The sequence below is a fragment of the Sceloporus undulatus genome, chromosome 2 (assembly GCF_019175285.1).
Source record: "Sceloporus undulatus isolate JIND9_A2432 ecotype Alabama chromosome 2, SceUnd_v1.1, whole genome shotgun sequence".
Taxonomy (NCBI): domain Eukaryota; kingdom Metazoa; phylum Chordata; class Lepidosauria; order Squamata; family Phrynosomatidae; genus Sceloporus; species Sceloporus undulatus.
Window position 1 is genome coordinate 55,573,760 of NC_056523.1, and position 21,064 is coordinate 55,594,823.

The 21,064-nt window shown below is 45.0% G+C and overlaps 1 protein-coding gene across 3 annotated transcripts in view; it reads right to left on the reverse strand.

The window, feature by feature from the left end:
* Positions 1-1,297: 1,297 nt before the first annotated feature.
* Positions 1,298-21,064, reverse strand: part of GATA2 (GATA binding protein 2) — a 38,000-nt gene continuing 18,233 nt past the window's right edge. For 2 of the 3 annotated variants that reach the window (XM_042454767.1, XM_042454768.1), the window contains exons 2-6: positions 17,745-18,181; positions 14,941-15,579; positions 10,966-11,144; positions 4,828-4,953; positions 1,298-3,969 (exon numbers count right to left, since the gene is read on the reverse strand). In XM_042454767.1, coding sequence (XP_042310701.1) covers positions 3,670-3,969; positions 4,828-4,953; positions 10,966-11,144; positions 14,941-15,579; positions 17,745-17,976 — 1,476 coding nt within the window. In that variant the 5' untranslated portion in view covers positions 17,977-18,181 and the 3' untranslated portion in view covers positions 1,298-3,669. Of the gene's footprint in view, positions 3,970-4,827; positions 4,954-10,965; positions 11,145-14,940; positions 15,580-17,744; positions 18,182-19,502; positions 19,735-21,064 lie in introns of those variants that run through there. The other variant, XM_042454769.1, reaches the window with a different exon arrangement.

A 21,064-nucleotide genomic window follows, 5' to 3' on the forward strand; every position in this document is an offset into this window, starting at 1 on the left:
CCCTTCCCTCTCTCACACACACCTAAATAAAGGAGTAGTTTGTCTTGGTCAATTGAAAATAGAATTTAATTCATTTATTTTTGGATTTTCTTTCATTTTAGTATCTGATTATTTTTACTTCTTCACAAAGTGCAGCTATATATGCCTTCACCAGTCTTCCCTAAACTAGTGTCCTGTAGATGTGTTGGATTACTATTTCCATAATCCCACAGCCAATATAGCTGGGATCTGGAACTTGAAGTCAACCACATCTGGAGGACATCAGGTTGGAGAAAACTGGCCAACCCAGACCAGAAAAGGGGGGAAAGCAATGTCCTTTTGGATGTTTGGTCCTTCGTTCTTTATCAGATAGCTGAATTACATATCTAGGGACAAAAAACAAAACCAACGTACACCTTCGTCTTTGTTTTAAACAGACTTTTGCAATTAAGATACAATTGGCTTGATTAAAAATTAGAAGGAAAAAAACAATTAAAAAAGCTTGTCACAGAGTTAAGCTTATGCGGTTTACATTACCAAACCCCTCTGCTCTTAGGGGCTTTATTTTGTCATCAGAAATATAGCTAAATATGTACATCATATGTTATACTGGACTTTGTGATCATGAAAGTCATCAGATCATAACAATCAAGAGAATACACTTCACACTGGCAAGAGCTTTATTATTTTTTTCAGCTTTTTCAAAAAAAATACAATATGGTTTCAGAATGGGAGACGATTATTTTTTCTCAACACTTGTGATTTCCCTTAACAATAGAAAATGTGTTATAGAAACAGCCAGAGTACCCCGTTTTCCTCCTTTTGCAGGCTACCAGCCCTTGCTCAGCAGCTGCTGTGGAATGAACCACTAGAAGGATGCAATCACCACCCTTTCCCAATCTGTCTTGTAGATACCTTTACCCTTCCCTAGTAGGAAACCTGACACAGATGGCAAACTCCAGCTTGGACACATGTAAAATATAGCAGGACAATGACTACTAAACATCTCAATGATCTTGGGCAACAACTGCTAAATGAACAGAACTCAAACCAACCTGCCACACGGGATCCTTCCAGCTTAAACAGTCATTTTTCTCTATGGAGAAGAGATGGTTAAGAGGTGATATGATAACCCTGTTTAAGTATTTGAAAGGGTGTCATATTGAGGATGGAGCAAGCTTTTCTGCTGCTGCAGAGAATAGGACCCAGAACAATGGATTCAAGCTACAGGAAAAGAGATTCCACCTAAACATTAGGAGGAATTTCCTGACAGTGAGAGCGGTTCAACAGTGGTAGAATCTCCTTCTTTGGAGGTTTTTAAACAGAGGCTGGATGGCCATCTGTCAGGAATACTTTGATTTTGAGTTCCTGAATGGCAGGGTTGGTCTGGATGGACCCTTGTGGTCTCTCCCAGCTCTATAATTCTGCAATTCTGCTGCTTTGATATGAAGTTGCACATTAGACCCAAGAACACACTCTGCTAGAGCATGGGTTGACCACTTGTTTCCCCTTGAAGACCAGAGAGGGTTTGGGATTTTTTTTTGGGGGGGGGGGAATTCCACTGGAGGGTGAAGTCAAAGGCGAAAGGCCCACAAATGCCAGCACATTTCAATTTAAAGTCCCCAGTAACTTCAAGAGTTTCAACCTTTAAGAATGGGAAGGGGGGAATTATGGCAATGTTAGGAAACCACTAAGGGTCCTAGTGGGAAGTCCAGAGGGCGAGACTGAGATCACAAGGGGGGTGGGCAGAAATGGCAATCAGGGCCCAAGGTTCTTCTCTCTTCTGCTGTGAGACAAAACAAATGCAAATGAAAGGTCTCAAAAGGTTCAAAATTTGCCATCTCCTGCAAAACCAATCACTGCCACTTCCAACATTCAAGATGAGCAGCATGGGCCAATGGCCTGAATCTGTGGTAAGACTGATCACAAGATACAATCCTATTCATGTTTACCTGGGAGTAAGCACCACTGGATTCTATGGGACTTACTGCTCAATAGGTATGCACAAGAGGGGTTACTGTTGTATGCTTTCAAGTTGTTTCAAATTTATGGCGACCCTAAGTCAAATCTATCACAGGGTTCTCTTGGCAAGATTTATTCAGTGGAGGTTTGAGTTTGCCTTCCTCTGAGGCTGAGAATGTGTTACTTGTCTAAGGTCACCCAGGGGTTTCCATGGCCAAGCAGTGATTCAATCCCTACTCTCCAGAGTCATAGTCTACACTATACCATGCTGGCTTTCTGCACAGGAGGGATGGCACCATGAATTGCCTTTGTCAGCTAAACAGTTGGCACAAGAACCACCAATATGACTGGTGGAGCATACAAGGAGTATGCTTGCATAAGAGTGGTTGTTAAAGTTGGGGGTTTCCAGGACAGGCTGGTAGGGGAGAAGTTAAGCACACCAGCACATGCACTACAGAAGGCGTTACATATCAGTGCTTCTATTAGATGCATGGAAGGGACAGAAGGCAGATAAAGACACCAAGGGAAGCAGAAAGAAACCCTGCACTGACATAGAGGACCACAGGGTACAGAACACAGAGGCAGAGCAAAACAAGTCTGTGAAGCTAGGCAATGCAGCACCTACAGTATCATGAAACTTGGAGGAAGGAAAAGGGATCTCTGACCTAGTGTGCCTACAGACTGGTTGCAGCACAGCTCCCATCATCCTCAGCAACCATAGTTATGGACAGAGGATAATGGAAGCTTTGCTCCAGCAACCTGGAGGGCTCTGAGTTGGGTAAGCCTGGCTTAAAGCACTGCAGTCAGGTATGGGAAACGTCTAAACCATTTGTCCAGTGTGTTCTGTCTTCTTGCAGGATGCCATGCTTTTGACCAAAGATCTTCACATTGAGGAAGAGAATGCAGAAATTATGACAAAAATAATCCACACCTTGAAGCTACTGTAACCTTAGAGCTAAATGTTTCTCTCTCTGACACACATCCCCTTGGCTAGTAGATCTGTTTAAGTCTAACACCAATGAAGAGAGTCAAAAGTGTGGCCATTAAGCAAGAATAACAACAATTAATCAAAAAAAAATCCCTCTCTGTTTTCTACTAGGGTGGATGTATCTTTAAAAACAAAACAAAACAAAACAAAAAGATCCACAAATTCATGCAAGAGTTCTGACACTCCTTCTAGAACACAAGAGCAAAATAAATAATTATTTTTTATTTTTTCTGTGTCTGATTTCTTTTCTTAAAAAGTAGATTTTTTTATTATAAAGTTGTCCTTTTTCTTCCCCTCCCCCAAGAACACCAGTCTGTGATAGAAATCCAGCATGGGTGGCTACCACTGGGCTTCCTCTGTTTCAGGAGGTGGTTAATCTCTTTACAATATTCACAGTAATGAACAAAGAGAAAGAAAGTTGGCTCCAGCTTCTTCTACCACTTCAGCCATCTTTACTTTCTGCCGGGACTAGAGCAGGCATCATATCAAACAGGTGAGTTCCTCTTTCTCCTTTTACCTGAGGGAGGGAAAGTGCATAACAGGCACCATTAAAAGCATTTCTGCAGAAGAGTCATAATTACCAAGTTCTAGTCTAGCACTAGGAGTTGAACCACGCTGGAATGAGATTTCCCCTTTTCCTTCCTTCCTTCCCTCTATGTTTCGCTTCTGGGCAGAATCCATCTTTGTTGTCACCTGTAGGCCAAGCCCAGTGTTTGCAGTCTTGTTAGGATCTCCCAATTCTATCCCATGGCGGTGACCATGCTGGATGGATGCGGATGTCCAAATGAGATGCTGGAAGATGGGTGGATAGGGGTAGGTGTTGGGAGGATGTGTCCAGAGTGGCTGAAAGGGGGCAAGTGGCCCATCGGGGTCATGTGACTGGCAAGGGCGGCAGCGCTGAAAGGAGACGACTTTTCCTGCATGCACTTGGAAAGTTCCTCAAAACATTCTGAGCCTTTCTTGCTCTTCTTGGACTTGTTGGACATTTTCCTATTCCTGGTTTGGATTCCTTCCTTCTTCATGGTCAGAGGCCTGTTCACCTGCAAGAAATGAGAAAATCAAGCTCATGCAAGCAAAATGACCTTGTGCAAAAATTTCAACACACACTTATTCATACACACACAGAGATATTTAACAGACACTGGATGTTTCCCAAACAGAAACCATTTTCAAGCCAAACTGCCCCCCTCCTCCTCTGCCCCTGCAGATTTTGTTTATAAAATTGATTTGTTTAATGAAACCACGCTGAAAAAAAGCATTAAGACGTTAAAAGAAAGTTGGACAGATTCTCGTGGTCTCCCCTGCTCCTTTCTTTGGCCTTAACCCTTAACCTTCATTCATTTCCCCAATTTAAAATATATGAAATACACACAGCTCTAAACTCATTTCTAAAGCTGGAGTTTTTGGAGTTTTAAAGAAAGGGGAAAATCTCTTTATCTTCCACTATTTATATGTTCAAATATATCAAACATTTTCTCCTTGGAACTGATCTGGGCTTTTTACAAGTTTTTTCTTTCTTTCCTGTAAGCACTAAACTATTGTAAAGAGACCCCACTGGGATTAACCTTTATATGAATCTATTTGAAACATCCCCATAATTTTTTGGAGAGCCATGGCACCCAAAATACTTTTGTTATAAACCAAGAGCTGTAACTCTATTTTGCCTAAATTACCCACGCTTTAGAAGCCAAGCTAATACATTGTAATGTCACTGAACCCGGCATCATTATGCCAAAAAAGAATGGCCATGACTTCCCAGGGGAGCCTTAAAGAGCTTTTTTAAAGAAAAAAGACTCTCTGCAATGAATACAAGGGCTGGCTAGCAGACGCCATGCAGTCAAGGCATCAATCCCAACTATGCAAGCAAAAAGGAAGACTTGAGGCAAGCAAATACTCACATTATGCAATTTATAGTAAAGTCCACAGGCATTACAAACTGGATCTCCATTTGCATTACGCCGCCATAAGGTAGTGGTGGTTGTCTGGCAATTCGCACAACAGGTTCCTGCTCTCCTAGCTGCTGACTAATTAAAGAAAAAAGATATGTGTACATATAGATATAGATATATGAAGGAAGAAGCTGCTCCTTCAGGAGTCAGCATGTAATATAAACTTAATGTTAAAAAGCAACATTTTATATTAAACAAATCTCAGTCCACCCCTTCCAATTCCTTTCCAATCCCCCGCTTGTAGTTCTGCTGGAACTGAAGCACACACACACACAAACACATATTTACAGCCTTGTAGTGGCTGGTGTAGAGTTGGGATGTAGAATGTGTCAGACAGCATCTGCCTTTGTCCCTATAGAATCTGCTTCACAGGATTGTTGTGAAGATGAAATGGTGAAGAGCAGGTCCATGCCTTGAACTCACTGAATGAAAGGTGGAATAAAAGCACCAACTGACAGTCATTCTCTAAAGCAGGGGCAGGGACTGTATGGCCCTCTAGATGCTATGTAGCTTCAGTTCCCATTAGCACTAGCCAGCATAGTCCAGTGGTGAGGAATGCTGGGAGCGGCAGTTCATCAACAACTGGAGGGCTGCAATTTTCCTACCCCTGGTATAAAGCAATGGGGAAAGGTTACTTTTTTCATAAGATGCAAGAGCACAGAATGAACACTCCCCTACCCTGTCCACATATATTTTAAGTAGTTTCTTCCCATCTTGACTCACTTCCATTACTAGAGCCAAACTGAGAGAAAACTGAACAGAAATGTAAAGTGGAAGAAAGGTGATTTTCATGTCTTGTATTCCTTTCTATTTAAACAATAACCTCCTAAAACTCACCAAAAAAATGCTTTTGAGTTCTATGGGAATGTGGTAAACACATGGAGATGTCAGCCTTGTGATATCCGTTTGGGCCCTTACACTTCAAACACTAAACTTTCTGGTACAATAAACAGTACACTGACTCCAACTTGCCCTTTCTTTTTCATTGCCATTTTTACAGCACAAACAACTTCAGATGTATCAAAAATCCCAGAGTTGCTATCGAACATTCTTTTAATGGACACACTCTGTCTCTACCTATCCCTCTTGAAGCACAATGTCACTGAAGCCCTGTGTAAATGCCAATTATCCAGGATTCTGATAAGTCAGGTCATCTGAATAAATGGGTTTGTACTGTTCTCTTGTTCATGTGTTAAATGCAGCATGAGTGCATTTAGTTCTACCCAGGACAACAATTTATTTCATTATAATTTAGTACTTAACAGGTTTTGTGTATTCAAACAAGTCATTGTTACTTAGTACTCTGCTCCCAAAATTCTGCCTACAACACAACTGTAATATCACAATGTGCCACACTTGTAATATTTATCATGGCTTTCACTAAATTTGTATTAACGAAAACCCCAACACTTTGCACTTCAAAGGAAGGTAGCCCTCTTGGTTTGCTGAATCTTCAGCACACCATACTGCAAAATCTGTCAAGTAACCTAAAACCTGTATGGATCTATGAGTACAAGTACTAAAGTCCTGTACAGCTTAGTTATCTGTGACTAAAACCCAGAGGCAAAACTCCTGTGGATTCCAATAGTTTAACTTTGCTTAGTCTTAAATGAGGTTGGGAGCACTTCTGAACTAAACATAAATTAAGTAAGGTTTACATTGGGGGGGGGAGCATTTCCCCTTAGATTGACACTAGGCTGAGTGACCCATAACCCTGAAAACAATGGGGTCATTTCAGAAGTTGTTGGGAGTGGGGGAAATGAACCCTCTCTTTTAAGAAAGAAGAACTCTTCATACAAAAGTATGCTGTTTCAGAAAATATTCTTTGGTACAGATGGGTGAATTTGATAGGTTTGTATCATTCCTCCCAACCCCACACCCCAATATATCACACAGCCTAACATATTGAGTGGATAATGGGAGTTGTACTCCAACACATCTGGCAGGAACCAGGTTGGTAAAGCATGAACAATCTGATTCTCAGAAAGTCTTATTAATATTATACTACCATAGCAAACAAGTTATACATCATTACAGCTGTTTATGGCCCAGCCTGAGATGCTAATCTAATTTCTGCAGGCTCAATATCTTGCCAGAAATGGTACAGTTAAGTGGTAATGGTACAGTTAATGGTACATTATCCACTCCACTTTTTACCACTATGTAAAAATATAGAACAGAATTGTATACTATATCTTTGGATTAGAGAAAGGGTATTGTGGTTTGAGTGTTGGACTATGACTCTAGAGACTAGGATTTGATTCCCAGTTTGGCTCTGAAACCCCGTGACCTTGGGCAAGTCACATACACTCAGCATCAGGGGAAGGGAATGGCAAACCTCCTCCGAACAAATCTTGCCAAAATCCCATGATATAGCATTGTCAGAAGTTGGAAAGGACTTGAAGGCACACAACACACACAGAAGTACACAGAAGTGCCCAAATACCCTAAAGGCAACAGATCCTGTCTGTTCTTGGAAACTAAGCAAGGTCAACCTTGGTTAGTACTTCGATGGGAGTCCACTCATGAATATCAGGTGCTGTAGGCTATATTTCAGAGGAAAGAACTGGCAAAACAACCTCTAAGTATTCCTTGCCTTAGAAAACACTATGAAATTTGAGTTCACTATACGTCAGCAGGCAACTTGAAGACACATAAACATACACACACACACACACACACACACAAAACATAAGTACACAGAGCGCTAATAGTGTTCTATTCTATATGAGCTCAGCTTCAAGACAGTGCAAGGTTTAGTGCATTCAAAACACAAGCATATCTCCTAAACAGAAGGATCACTGTCCCAACCAACTTCACTATGCACACTGATTCTCTCAGTATTTGCTACACTTCAGCACCAACCAAAAAGACTGTGATGATTTTCACAATTTCATCCTGAGCCTTGAAGTCTCTTTCTTTAAGCACCAGATCTCAAGAATTATAGAGAAAGATTTAATTAATGTTTACAATTTCTAACACTGCTTGACTATAGTATGTCTAGCAGCACCCAGATCCAACCTAGTATGGTTGAATCAATAAAATAAATAAGGAAATCAATTATCCTAACTCATAAGCATTTTCTAGTAAACACAGCACCTTCTAAATATTCCATTTTAACTAAAGACAAACCTACATATGTCAAAGGAAAGCAGCTTCTTTAGAAGAGCTACAGGGGAAAAAGCTAGATGTACTTGATGACCTATTTCCAGAAGCTCCTTGAACCCGAGTTTCATCTGGAGGGGAATGGCTCTCTGGGATCTCAGGCTGCAGTCCTTCACAGCATATGGTGCCTAATCCTTGCCTTGAGGTGTCAGGGATTGAATCCACAACGTTGTACTGGAAAATCCTGCCACTAAGGCTACAGCCCCTGTCCACCAACACATGTGGGTTCTTTGGAGTCTGATCTACAGAATGACAAGCACAACAGAAACCCAACCTCCTGATTTCCCACTTTTCACATAGTAGTAAAGGCTAGGAAGTCTAACCCCCACCCCCTTAGACCCCATTCAATGGCAAGAGGCCTGCTTAGATACATCAGCAGGGCTCCCTTCCCTCACTGAGCCACAAGGGCAGACCAGTACTATCAATGCACTTTCTGACTAATTAATTATATGAGAGGGGTAGAAAAGGCCCCCTAGCTAAGGCTTGAAAAAGAGGCTACAGTACTCAAATTCTCCCATCCATTGTGGCCATGATGGCTGGAGGATTCTGGGAGGCATAGTCAAAAAATATATTTCCAGCCTCTTTCCCAAACAGTGCACATCCTTGCCTTTTCTTTGGCAATCAGGGAATCCATGCCACAAAGCTCACCATGGACTTAAGCTGCTATTGGCAAAAGATCTCCAACAACTCCCTTCTCTCTTAGAATAGTGACACCATGTTGAATGCGCAGGTGGTTGACTGATACATGATTCCCTACCTAAACTAACTACCTGGCTCATACAGCACTCTTCATTGCAGGAGAGCAGCATGTTGATCCCAATCACTGGATCTACTTATCCTTCTTATCTTTTTCCAGGCCAATGTTTTTGGATACAGTTTATAAACACTTTCTTTTATTTAAAGTGTGTTTTTTTTAAAAAAAATCCTGCTCCACAGCCAGGTTCAGAATAGACTGTGTACAAATGAAGACACAATTTTATTTGGGTTTCCTAATTTTGTTAAGTTTTGGCAGTCTTACCAATTTAAAAAAAAAATTAAATGTTGATCCATATATTTTTGTTAAAAAAATCCCTTTATTGCTAGACAAGAGTGAGAACTTGTCAACATTTATGGATTATAATAATTTCATTTCTGAAATTCAGATGACCCTCCTGTTTGCATTTCCTGATCCAATAACTTCATTAAAAAAAAAAACAGGAACACACTTTAGAAACTTTCCCCCAAACCCCCAACTCCATCCCTGGGCAGTGAGTTAAGAACTCAAAGACTCCATCAAGCATTTGAAAGCAGAGAGCTATGTTTGCATATTTGAGATGGTTTATTGATACTAGACTCTGCTGCTTAACTCTAACGGCCTGTCCCCATTTAGTCTGGCATGGAGTTCAGCCTGTGAGAGAGACGATAATGTTACACTGTTGTCTTAACATTTTTCTGGACGTGTCAGTCACTTCAGAAGGAAAGCAAGCCATTAAGAAGCTTGCCCTGTTGAAATTCTGAGTCACAGCCGAAATCCTCTGTATCCTGTCCCAGCATTAGATCATTTTTGACTCCCAAGTCCTGCTTTGGCAAAAATGCCCCCCAAATAGCAAGGAGATGTTTAGCCACCCCAGCCCCCTTATCAAAATCACACTGGTCCAAGAAAGAAACAATATTATTATTATTATTCACATTTCTTTTTAACAAGAGAGGGGAGCATATTTGCAATTTCAAAACAGACTGCCTGACTGGCATGGCTTGCCTATAGAAACTCTTTAAAGCTTTTAGAGTCAGGAAACAGATACACAAAGTTTCCTTATCTTCAGAGTACAGATATCCGGATAGGAAACTACTACCAAGAGCGCAGAATTTTTTTTAAAAAATCCCTCAAATGAAAATACAAAGTATAGGTGACTCCATGGAAAAATAATCAGCTCTTTAAAAGGGCAATTAGAGGATTGCCCAAGAAGAGGACTAATGTTAGTTTTGCCATGGAATCTATGACTACGAAATGGCTTTATCAAAACAATAATTGAGCAAATATCAATGGCACTGACTGATTGGTTGTTGTTGTGTGCCTTCAAGTTGACTTCTGGCGACCCTAAGCCCAATGTATCTGGGGTTTTCTTGGCCAGATTTGTTCAGAAGGGGTTTGCCACCACTGCCTTCCTAGTCCAACACTCAGACCATTATGCCACAGTTCATATTTTTGTATTTGGGGGCTGGGAAAGTCTTCATGACTAACACTTTCAGTTCCAGGGTATTTTTAAAACAGCCTCAGCAGTTAGATACATTAAATTTGTCCTTTCTGGATAAAATGGAGGGAATTAAGCCACAGGGGGGGAAATAGACAGGCATAACTGGTCACATAACCTTCAGACAGGTAGGCATTTTAGAGAAATTATATGCAGCACGTATGTGAACTTGGATGACACACAGGCTGCTTAACCAAGCTGCAAATAAGAAACCCTCTGATTTAAACTTCACTTGGACTATGGACTCAGTAGGTAGCCTGAGACAGCCACTTTCTCTCTCACACACACATACACAACACATATACTCTTTCATATGCATAAGGTACTGATCTACCATGTAGGTCAGTTGTACAGATTGTAATGAAATGATGGATCTGACAAAGCACTATCCATATGCGCGCTCTGTGTGTGTGTGTGTGTGTGTGTGCGCGCACATACCCACATACTAAGTAACCATTGTTCTAGATCTTGGTGCATACACTGCTCTGGGTGGAGCCCATGAAATCTGTCCCTAGGCTACACTGTGACCTTTGAGTGACATAGATCCTAGGTACAGCACAACATCTCAATTCCACACAGGCTCCAAGCACAGAGACGGGTCAAGCTGCCCTCTCTCTTTCCATCATATTGCCTGTGTGTGGTCCCATTAAATCATTTAGCCCCGAACCTGGGAAAGGAAAAAAACACCTACCAGCCTCCGTTTAGGTTTAATGAGAGGTCGGTTTTGACCGTTCATTTTGTGGTAGAGCCCGCAGGCGTTACACAGGTAATGCCCAGTACCGTCTCTTCTCCAGAGAGGGGTGGCAGTAGCTCCACAGTTGACACACTCTCTGCCTTCTAAATGGAAACACGAAGAAACCGGATTTCTTTCTTTAAAAACAAATTCACAAAAGCTTTTTGCATTGTCCTTTTAGGCAGAGTCCATAAATCAATACAGTATATCATTCAGTTTATATTTTTCAAAGAAAAGCATTGGGGGAAGGGGGAAGACAGCAGTAACAAACATTTACAAGGCATGCAACAGAGGTCTAAATTCTCTGAGAGAGCAATGGTGCCAGACAGATTTGAAGCAACTGTTTCTTATACAATGATCAGAAAATAGTCTCCCACAAAACTGGCAGTGTATGAGCCAGAAGCGTAGTAGAAAATATTTTGTTTCTCCAAAATCCAGTTGCTCTATGGCCACACTATATTTCTTCCCTCCCCTTGCCCTCACCATCTCCTTAAGAAAACAGAAACTGCAAGAACTCTAATAGATTGCATTAGCTAGATAAAATATCAACTTCCCTACCTATGGCCTTTTCCCCATGAATGCAAAAATGCTCTGACAACAGAGCAGAACATTTGAAAGAGAAGATATAACCTAAATAGGGGAGCAATAGTTTTGAAGACAGGGAAGGAAAAATTGTTTTTAAAGGTCTTCTGGAAATCATTAAGCAATTCACATTTGCAATGTACCTTACATATACTTCACATGTGCTTTACAGTTCATGCGAATGTTCTAATTAATGGTGTATTCTCTCTGTTGCTGGGTTGCTCGCATTATCCATATTTATACTGACTCTTTAAGGTCTGTGATATATGTTTGCTTCTTTTTTTCCCTTCTTTTAAAAAAATACGTGAGTGGGTGTGTGCCGGGGGAGAGAATATTTGCTAAAAGTTCATTAGTCTGAGGGCAAGTCTGGTTAAGAGAGGAAATTCTTCCAGCATAGCTTATGCAAATCATACAGTATTTAATGCAGAGGAAACACACTTTGGCCAGTAACTCAAGCAGGCCATGCTGAGTTCAGCTGCATGTATGTCTCCTTTAATCTATGGAGTGGGTGGTTTTTAAACAGTCCAGGCTGGAGTGAAAAACGAGGGAGCTCTGTGAAGCTGCCTCCCTAGCTTTTGTCCCTCCTCAGGCAGGAAGCTGCAGGAGTCGCCTTGTCGTGAGCCTTGCTTTTCCTACAAAAACATAAAGTGGTCACGAACTCTGCCCAGTTCCAACTACAGCACAGGGTCTCCATTACAAGATGTAGGAAAACTCAGATCTAATAAAAAGCCCTATACTGTGGGAAAGAAGGGCAGGGGGGCAGGGAGACCTAACTTTCAAAGGTAATTGTTTATCCGCTCCGGAGCCTTTTAAAAACATAGTTTTGGTTTTACAAAAACGGTTCAGGTACAGAGCAAACTGTGAAATTTTGTTCTGTCTCTTTCCCTCCCTTTCCAAAGAAACTGATTTGAGCTGGAGATCATGAGTCAGTAAAAACATGTGATATTTTCATTGCAATACTCATAAAAGAGATCATATTTCTGAGTTACTAGCCACTTGGAAAAGAGATATGTGTGTGTGTGTGTCCTGTTTTATTTTTCTTTATAGCCGCATTAAATTCTACACACAGACACACACGCATCTCTTTCAAGGGGTTTAAAACATGAAATATAAATGTTGTAAAAAATTACATTTATGTAGCAAAACACAGTGTACTGTGTTTATCAGGGTATGGTTTCTGAAAACGAACGCATCTTGAAAGGAAATTAAGTAAAAAGAAGATCTTCTCTGCCCCTGAGATTTTATTGTAGGAACAGATAGGCAAATATTAAAAGATCCTTATTTAACAAGCAGGGATGGACATGAGTTAAGATAAGTGGCACTTATTTCCCTCCCTCCAGCTTTTATTGGGTTCATTTAAATTAGTATTTACAAGGTTCCTTAATAGTTGGCGCTGGTATGTAAACTATAGTTGAACTTTTGTTCTTTGTGCAAAGTGAAGGAAATAAGGCCTTCTGGAAGTTTTAAGAAAAAGCCCTTGTAAATTTCGGCCCTAAAGAGTTAAACGGCACTGCTTTAATAAAGATGAACTTCACTGCAAGTTAACAAAAGCAACTCAGTCGAAATCCCCCCCAAAAGGAGGCAAAGGAAAACAGGGTCTTGCCAGGCATTTCCAGTGAATACAGCTGGCCTAGGCCTTTATGTGGCTGCCTTAAGAGATTTTCCAATATAAACCCTTATTTGCATAATTCAGATCTGCCAGGTTTTGGGGTTGTTGTGTTTTTTTTAAAGGGGATTACTGAATCCCTTGGGCCCAGCAGTGACCAAATACTGCAGAGACCAGTGGCTAGAAAGTGGTGAAGAGAGTCAGCTTGTGGAACAACCAATTAACAAGGAAGAACTCAACTTCTGAGAACTGGAGGAGATCTTGCCTCTGCTGCTGCTGCTGCTGCTGCTGCTGCTCCAAGCCGCTCTTCCATTTCGTAAAATGCACAGACAAAATTCAATTTTGGTTCAATTCTCGCTGAAACTCAGCCATGGGAATTCATTCAAGTCTGAGGAGGGCTTCTTTTCTTTTTTTATGTGTCCTATGACACTGAAGATCACTTAATCCAGATTATTTACCTACTCCTTAACACATTTAACCACACTTTACACACAAGATCAGGGGATTTAAGGAGGGTTTTTTAAAAAAATATCCAGTTTTCAGTGTGTGTTCCTACATGGAGCAGTGATTCTAACCTGGTTTGATGATTGCAGTTAGAAAGTCAAAGGGCTGGTAAACTTAGTTTGAATTAATAAATTGGATATAATTTACCTGAATTAATATAACTTTTTGGGGGGGGGTGGGGAAGAGTCTTAAACTAATTAATGCATTATACACTTTCCAGCATTTATAGTTTTAGCTTTTGTAAAGTGGAGTACATCATATAAAACAACAGCCCAATACTTCAGTCCTGTTCCCCAGGACTTGCAGAGATGGCATTGGCACAGTAACATACACAGGAATTCTTTCATTAACGACTAAATGGCACCATTCCTCCAGAGCTCTGCATTTCCAAATGGAAATGTAAGGCAACGCGCTCCTCAAGATCCCTCCTAATCCCTTGGCATCCTCACCGATAATTAAAATTAACTTTTTACCACATTGATAACCCATGAAATATACCCAAGGAGCACAAGTATGCTCAAGCCTCCCATCTTATCTGAACACTTATGAAGGGGCACAGGACCTCCTGCTTGTCACATATAAGGCTGCAGCCACACTGCAGACATAATCCAGTTTGACACCGCTTTAACTGCCATGGAGTTCTGGGAATTGCACTCTCCTTCTCTGGAGTTTTTTGTTAAACAGAGGCTGGATGGCCCTCTGTCAGGAGTGCTTTGTGTATTCCTGCATGGCAGAATGGGACTGGACTGGATAACCCTTGAGCTCTCTTCCAACTCTATCTTTCTATGTAGCATTCAAAGACATAGCTGTGTTAATCTAGAAAAGCGGTATGCAAAGGGATTTTGTAGCACCTTGGAGGCTAACAGATCGTCTCAAAGGTGATACAAGATCCCTTTGCAGACTCATCTTCCAGGTTCTCAAAGGTGCTACTACAAGATTTTATTTATTTCAAGGAGTTATATCTTTCTTCCACAACGGGATTCAAGGTCCCTTTGCAGACTGGTCTTCCAGAGCCTCAAAGGGGCTACAAGACCCCTTTCCTTACTATGTATCTGATATATACTATGTATAGTCGTGGGCCTCTAGAGCTCTCCGACAAGAGGCGGCTCAAGGTCTCCCGAAGGTCCAGTTGCCAGCGGCGGCTGAAGCGGTGTCAAACCGGATTGATTTCCCCCCTGATGCTGATGATGCTGGGGACTGAATGGCCGGAGGGAGGGAGGTCAGGCGTGGCGGGGCCTTACCTGAGCAGGAGCGGGCCTTGCTCCTCTGCTTGGGGGTGAAGCTGGAGGCGGGTCCCCCGAGGAAGCTGCCCGGGTGGAAGAGGCTGCCTCCGTAGTCGTGGGCGGCGGCGGGGACGTAGGAGGGGTAGGTGGGGATCGGGTGGTGGGTGCCCGGCTGGGCCCCCATGGCGGCGGCCAGGCTGCTCCGGAGCGGGCTGGCGCTCTCCATCTTCATGCCCTCGGCGGCCAGGGAGACCTGGTACTTGAGCCCGCCGGCCTCCTTCTCCTCGGGGCGGCTGGCCGAGGCGGGCGAGGCGGCGCTGCTGCTGCCGCTGTTGGGGTCCGGGGAGACCTCCTTGGGCGGCGTGGGCGGGAAGCCGAAGAGGTGGTGGGAGCCCGCGTGGGAGGCCGGGGCCACCGAGCCCGAGCCCCCGCCGCCGCCGCCTCCTCCGCCGCCGCCTCCTCCTCCTGCGGCCCCCGGGTAGACGGAGAGGGCCCCGGGCGGCGGCCCCGCGGCGGAGGGGTGGAGCGGGCCCTTGGCGAAGGGGCTCACCGTCCAGGGGTTGTGGTGCAGGGCCGCCGCCTTGCCGCTGTCCAGCCAGGGCAGGCCGGGGCTGTGGAGCAAGTGCGGGCGGCACATCTGGCCCCCGGTCAGCCGCGCTGCAGCAGGGAAAGAAGGGGGAAAGAGGGAGAGGTCAGCAACACACCGCCACCAAGAAGGCCTTCCCCGGCTTCCAACCTGGGCCAAAGCTCCAGGGAGATGTTGGACTTCGGGGCCCAGAGGCTCCTCAGACAGCCTGGGATTCTGGGAACTAAGTCCAAAAGGCCTGAAGACCAGAGTTTGGGAACTCGCGGCTCTAGACCAATCATTCCCAAACTCTGGCTCTTCAGGTGTTTTTGGACTTCAGTTCCCAGAACAGCCTGGGATTCTGGGAGCTGAAGTCCACAACTTCTGGAGGACTGCAGTTCAGGGAGCCACTGCTCTACATCAATAATCCCCAAACTTTGGACTTGCAGATGTTTTGGACTTCAGTCCCCAGAAGCGCCTCAGCCTTCTGGGTCGACGGCCTGGGATTCTGGGAGCTGGAGTCCAAAATGGCTGAAAGACCAAAGTTTGGGGAGCAATTGTTCTACACAAATGCAAACACACGTACACACACATATAGAGGGTTGCCATAATTGTCCGGTATTACCAGGGACAAAATGTGGAAGAGGCCTTCCAGATAAAAAGGGGAGGACAAGGCCCAATAAAGGCTCAAAAACACTGGCTATAAATGGCCCTGGTTCTCAAAATGGAGGACGTTTTGGAATCCCTCCTGGAGAGAAAGAGGTGGAAATGGAGGAGGCGGACAGGAAAAAGGGGAGCTCTGGTCCCCCTGCACACTCTGATATATTGTTGTTGTTAACTGCATATCTATAGATATATATATAGACACACACAAAGCTACCTAGGAGCCTGTGGGCCCTCTCTCAAAATCCCCTCACACAATTTAGTCCAGGCCGCCATTAAGTGCGCCTTTCAAGCAAGGCCTCAGAAAAAGGGCCCCGTCTGGGAAGCCAGGCTGAAAGCGGGCTGAGATTCGTTAGGACGATCTAATTAAACTAGACTTATTAAAGATCTGGTAGCACCTCTGAGGCGGCGATTAGGGTGCTACAAGATCCCTTTGGCCACTTGTTTTCCAGGCTATAACATGGCTATGTCTTTGAACCCTTATTCAGTTACTCTCCAGGGGTGATTCCTTGGGTTACTGATTTTTCCAGACTAATACAGCCAGGTCTTTGAATTCTTACTCAAAGTTACTTTCCAAGGGTGCTACAAGATCCCTTTGGTTACTTACTTTCCAGACGAACATGCTTATGTTTCTGAATCCTTATTCAAAGTTATTCCCAAAGGGTGCCACTAGATCTCTTTGCCTCCTGCTTTTCCAGACTAACACGGCTGGATCTTTCAATCCTTATTCAAAGTTCGTCTCAAAGGGGGCTGCTCCACTTTCCCTGCTACTTTCCCAAACTAACATGTTATGTCTTTAAATCATATTCAAATTTAGGCACAAAGGGCGCCACTAGATCCCTTTGCCTACTGATTTTTTTCCAGACTAACACGGCTGGATCTTGAGATCATGATTCAAAGTTAGTCTGAAAGGCTGCTACTCGATCCCTTTTCCTACCGATTTTTCCAAACCAAGTGGTCTAGGTCTTTGAATCGTTATTCCAAATTAGTCTCCCTTTCCCTGCTGGTTTCCCAGCCTATGCCTTTGGATCACACTTATTAGGCTCAGAAGAAGAAAAACTGCCGGAGCAACAGAGACTAGCAATAAAACACCAAAGCCGCAGGCTGGGAACCCGCGAGGAGGACTGAAGAAGGGGGCTCTACCCTTGACTCCTTCTTGGCGGGATGCTTTCCAAGGAAGCTTAGGCAAAGCCCCATCTCCCTGGGCTGTTAAACTGAAACACTTCAAGCAATGGAGAGCTCTAGACCTGGGTTTAAAAGACAGTTCGTCCTCCATATCCACGGACTTTTCTTTTAATCCAAAGAAGTATAAATCCCCAAAAGCAAGCCTTGGGTTTTGCCACTTTATATAAGGGATGCCCTTTCTCTGTGCCGCTGTATTTAACGGGACTTGAGCATCCACGGATTTGGATATCCGCGGAGGGGGGGTCCTGGAAGCCATTTTACGGACCCAGGACCCATTGTCAAGTGCTCTCTTTTCCACTGCGGCCTAGAACTGCAAGAAGCCTTTCAAGCTGGCTCGGCCTAAGGAGCCTCCCTCCAGCCGGGCTTTCCCGGAGCCCGGCTCCCCCGAGACTAGGGCTGTGGTCCTTACCGTGGGCTTGGCTGTAGGAGACCCTGGCCCTGGCGTGGGCCGAGTTGGCGTAGTAGGGGTTGCCCTGGGAGTCCAGGTGGTTGAAGAAGACGTCCACTTCGTCCGGAGGCAGCAGCTGGGCCGGCTCCATGTAGTTGTGGGCCAGGCCCGGGTGGTGGCTCTCCGGGTGCTGCCCGTTCAGCACGGCGGCGTGGTGGGCCATCCAGCGGGGCTGGTCGGTGGCCACCTCCATGGCGGCTTCTCCGGCTGGGCTGCCTTTGGAGAGGAGAGCCGGCCTCGGAAGAAGAAGGAGAAGAAGAAGGGACGCCGAAAGGAGCACCGCCGCCTCCGCCTCCTTTTTAAAGCGGTGCCGAGAGAGAGGGGCTCCGGAGGCCCCTCCCCAAAACAACAACAACAACAACAACGACACAGAGACACAGACACAGCTGGATCAACACCTGGAAGGGAGGGAGGGAAGGATGGGTTAACACACCTCCTTTGAAGAAGAAGAAAAAGAAAGCAGGGCTCCGAACAGCTCTGCCAAAATAATAATAATAACAACAACAACAACTTTTAGCCCGCCTCTCCCTGCGGATCGAGGCGGGTTACAGTACAATATAGTAAAATACTCTCAAAAGCCAGGAAGGGAAGAAAAGGGGGCTCCTCTTTGGCCCATGGCAGGCCACCCCCAAGCCTCCGCCTCCTCTTCTCCCTCCACCCTGTTTTCTCTGCATCAAGTGTAAGGACCCATTTCTTTACTTGTTTAAAAAATGCCAGCCAGCGACTGTTCTTGAAGGGCCAAAAAGGGGCCCTGGAGACCCCCCCCGGGGGACCTTGGGGCAAGGCACACTCTCTCAGCCTCAGGGAAAGGCCAGGGCAAGGACCCGCCTCTGAACCCACTTTTCCCAGAAAGCCCTGGGGTAGGTTGGGCTTGAGTCGGAAACGACTCGAAGGCTGAGAACAACAACCAACAACAACAAACAAAAACGGGAGATTCATGTCTATTGAACTGAGTCAGCCCTCCGATCGACTTGGGCTTAGAAATGCTGCTCAGATGGAGGAGTAATAATGAGGATGATGTGGCGGGATTCTTAAAGACAGTCCTCCGATCGACGTGGGTTTAGAAAGGGGGCTCAAAGGGAGAAATGAGGAGGAGGTGGCGTGGGAGAGACTGAGGATAGCCCCACGATCTCCTTGGGTTTATGAAGACATTCTCTGAAGATGCCAGCCACAGACGCTGGCCAAACGTCAGGAAGAAACTCTTTTAGAAAGTGGCCACAGAGCCCGAAAAACTGTGGAAAGCCTTCCCCTTCATATTTATAAAGAAAGTTCCCGTTGAGAAATCAGGAGGAGGAGGAGGAGGAGGGGGATCATTCAAGACAGCCATTCGATCTGCTTGGGCTTAGAAAGGGAGCTCAAAGGGAGACATCATAAGGATAATGACGGTGAGGGAGAGACTGAGGCTAGCCCTCCGACCTCCTCCTCGGGTAGAAAGGGAGCTCAGACTGAGAAATCACCAGGAGGAGGAGGAGGAGGAGGAGGAGGAAGGGGACTGAAGTTAGCCCTCCGATGTGTTCCGAAAGGGAGTTCAAACAGAGACAGAAGAACCCTGATGACGACGACGACGACAATGAGGATAATGCTGATGCTAGAAACCCGAAAGCATTCAAAGCAACCCCCCAGCAGCCATTGGGAAGCCTTTTCTCCTCCATCTGTCCTTCCTACCTTCCTTCCTTCCTTCCCTTGGCTCCCCTCTCCTCCAAGTCGGGGCATACTTACAGGGAGCTCTTCCTTCCCCCAGCAGACTGACTCAGACTCCCCAAAGGTTGGGAAAGTTCCTTTCAGGGCCAGGAGGGAGCTGCTGCTGCTGCTGCTGCTGCTGCGGAGAGAGGAGGGCGAGGGAGGAGGGCCCTGGCTGGCTGCTCGGTCCGGCTCCCCTGGCTGCTGCGCCCTCCCGGCCCAAGCGGCATCCTCCTCCTGCTCCTGGGTCAGCCCTGGCGCCAGCTGGACTCAGCTCAGTAGACATGAACTAGCAGCAGGGGCTAAGCGCGGGCTAAGAACCCCCGCCCAGCCAATCACAGCCTCCCTCGCCAGCCTCGCCTCGCCATTGGCCCCCCAAAAAGACAACTCGACATGGCTTTCCCCCCATTGACTCCGAAGAGCTCAAAAGCGCCAGACCCGCCAAAGGGGAGGAAGGCGGGCGCTCTGGCTCTTTCTCTTTCTCTCTCTCCTCCGCCTTTTGTCTTCTTCTTCTTCGTCTTCATCATCTGCTCCCCCCAAGTCCCTAAACTGCCCTTTAGTGCTCTTTTTGAGAAGTCTTTCCCTTCTTTCTCCTGCCCTGATCTCTGCGATGGAAGGGGCATTGCCTAAAAAGAAGAAAGCACCCGAGGCAGGCAGGAAGAGAAAGCGCCTGCTGCCCATTTCTTTCTTTCAGTTAGTCTCAAAGGGGCTACAAGGGCTCTCTCTAGGTCTTGATTCTACACAGACTAGATCTTTGAAGTCAACCCCTCCTTGAGATCCACGTCTTTCCAAGGAAGGGCTTTGAGGGCTCTCGGAGTGGCCACAGAGTGGCCTATATGGCTTTTGTTTGAATGAATACCAAGAACAGCCCTAGCTCAAACACACTGGCATTTCTTCACTTCAGGGAGACTCTTTCCAAGTTTCCACGTTTATTAAAAAAAGAAACCTTGGTGGTCTTCTCAGAGGCAGCCCCTGACTGCCTGCTGCTTGTTAGAAAGGGATCTCCTTCCTTCGATGTGAGTCCAAATCAAAATGGTTCTCCCTCTATCCCGGTTTCTTTCCGATTTAGGGTGACCCTAAGAAGGAGCTTGGCCAGGTTGGTTCAGCGAGGGCTTGCCACTGCTATCCTTTGAGGCTGAGAGAGTGTGACTTGCCCCAAAGTCCCCGGGGAAAACCCTAAACTCACCCTAGTGCTTGACAAAGGTTTTTAAAACCGGAACAACAGCGGCTGGGATTTGATTTAATCTTTAAAAAGCAGTGGTTTAGGTGTCCAGTGAGTCCGATCTTAGGAGCCCCCGAAAAAATGCAAAAGTGGACCCTAATGCGAGAGTAAATGAGAGTCAAAACGCCCAGATGGGGACTTTGGTTTCTAAATCTACACCCTCCTTTTTCTTTCCCTCCCGTTTCGGCGCCGATTAAATCAGTCTTTGCTGCCGCTTCCTCGAGAGCCTCTTTACTTTACAGAAAATTAGACACAAATCCATTTCACTTCTCAAAAGTCAAAGCATCCCAAACAGTAACCGATTTAAAAAAAATCTGAACCAAGGCAGGTTAATCATCATCATCATCATCATCATCATCATCATCATCATCATCATCAT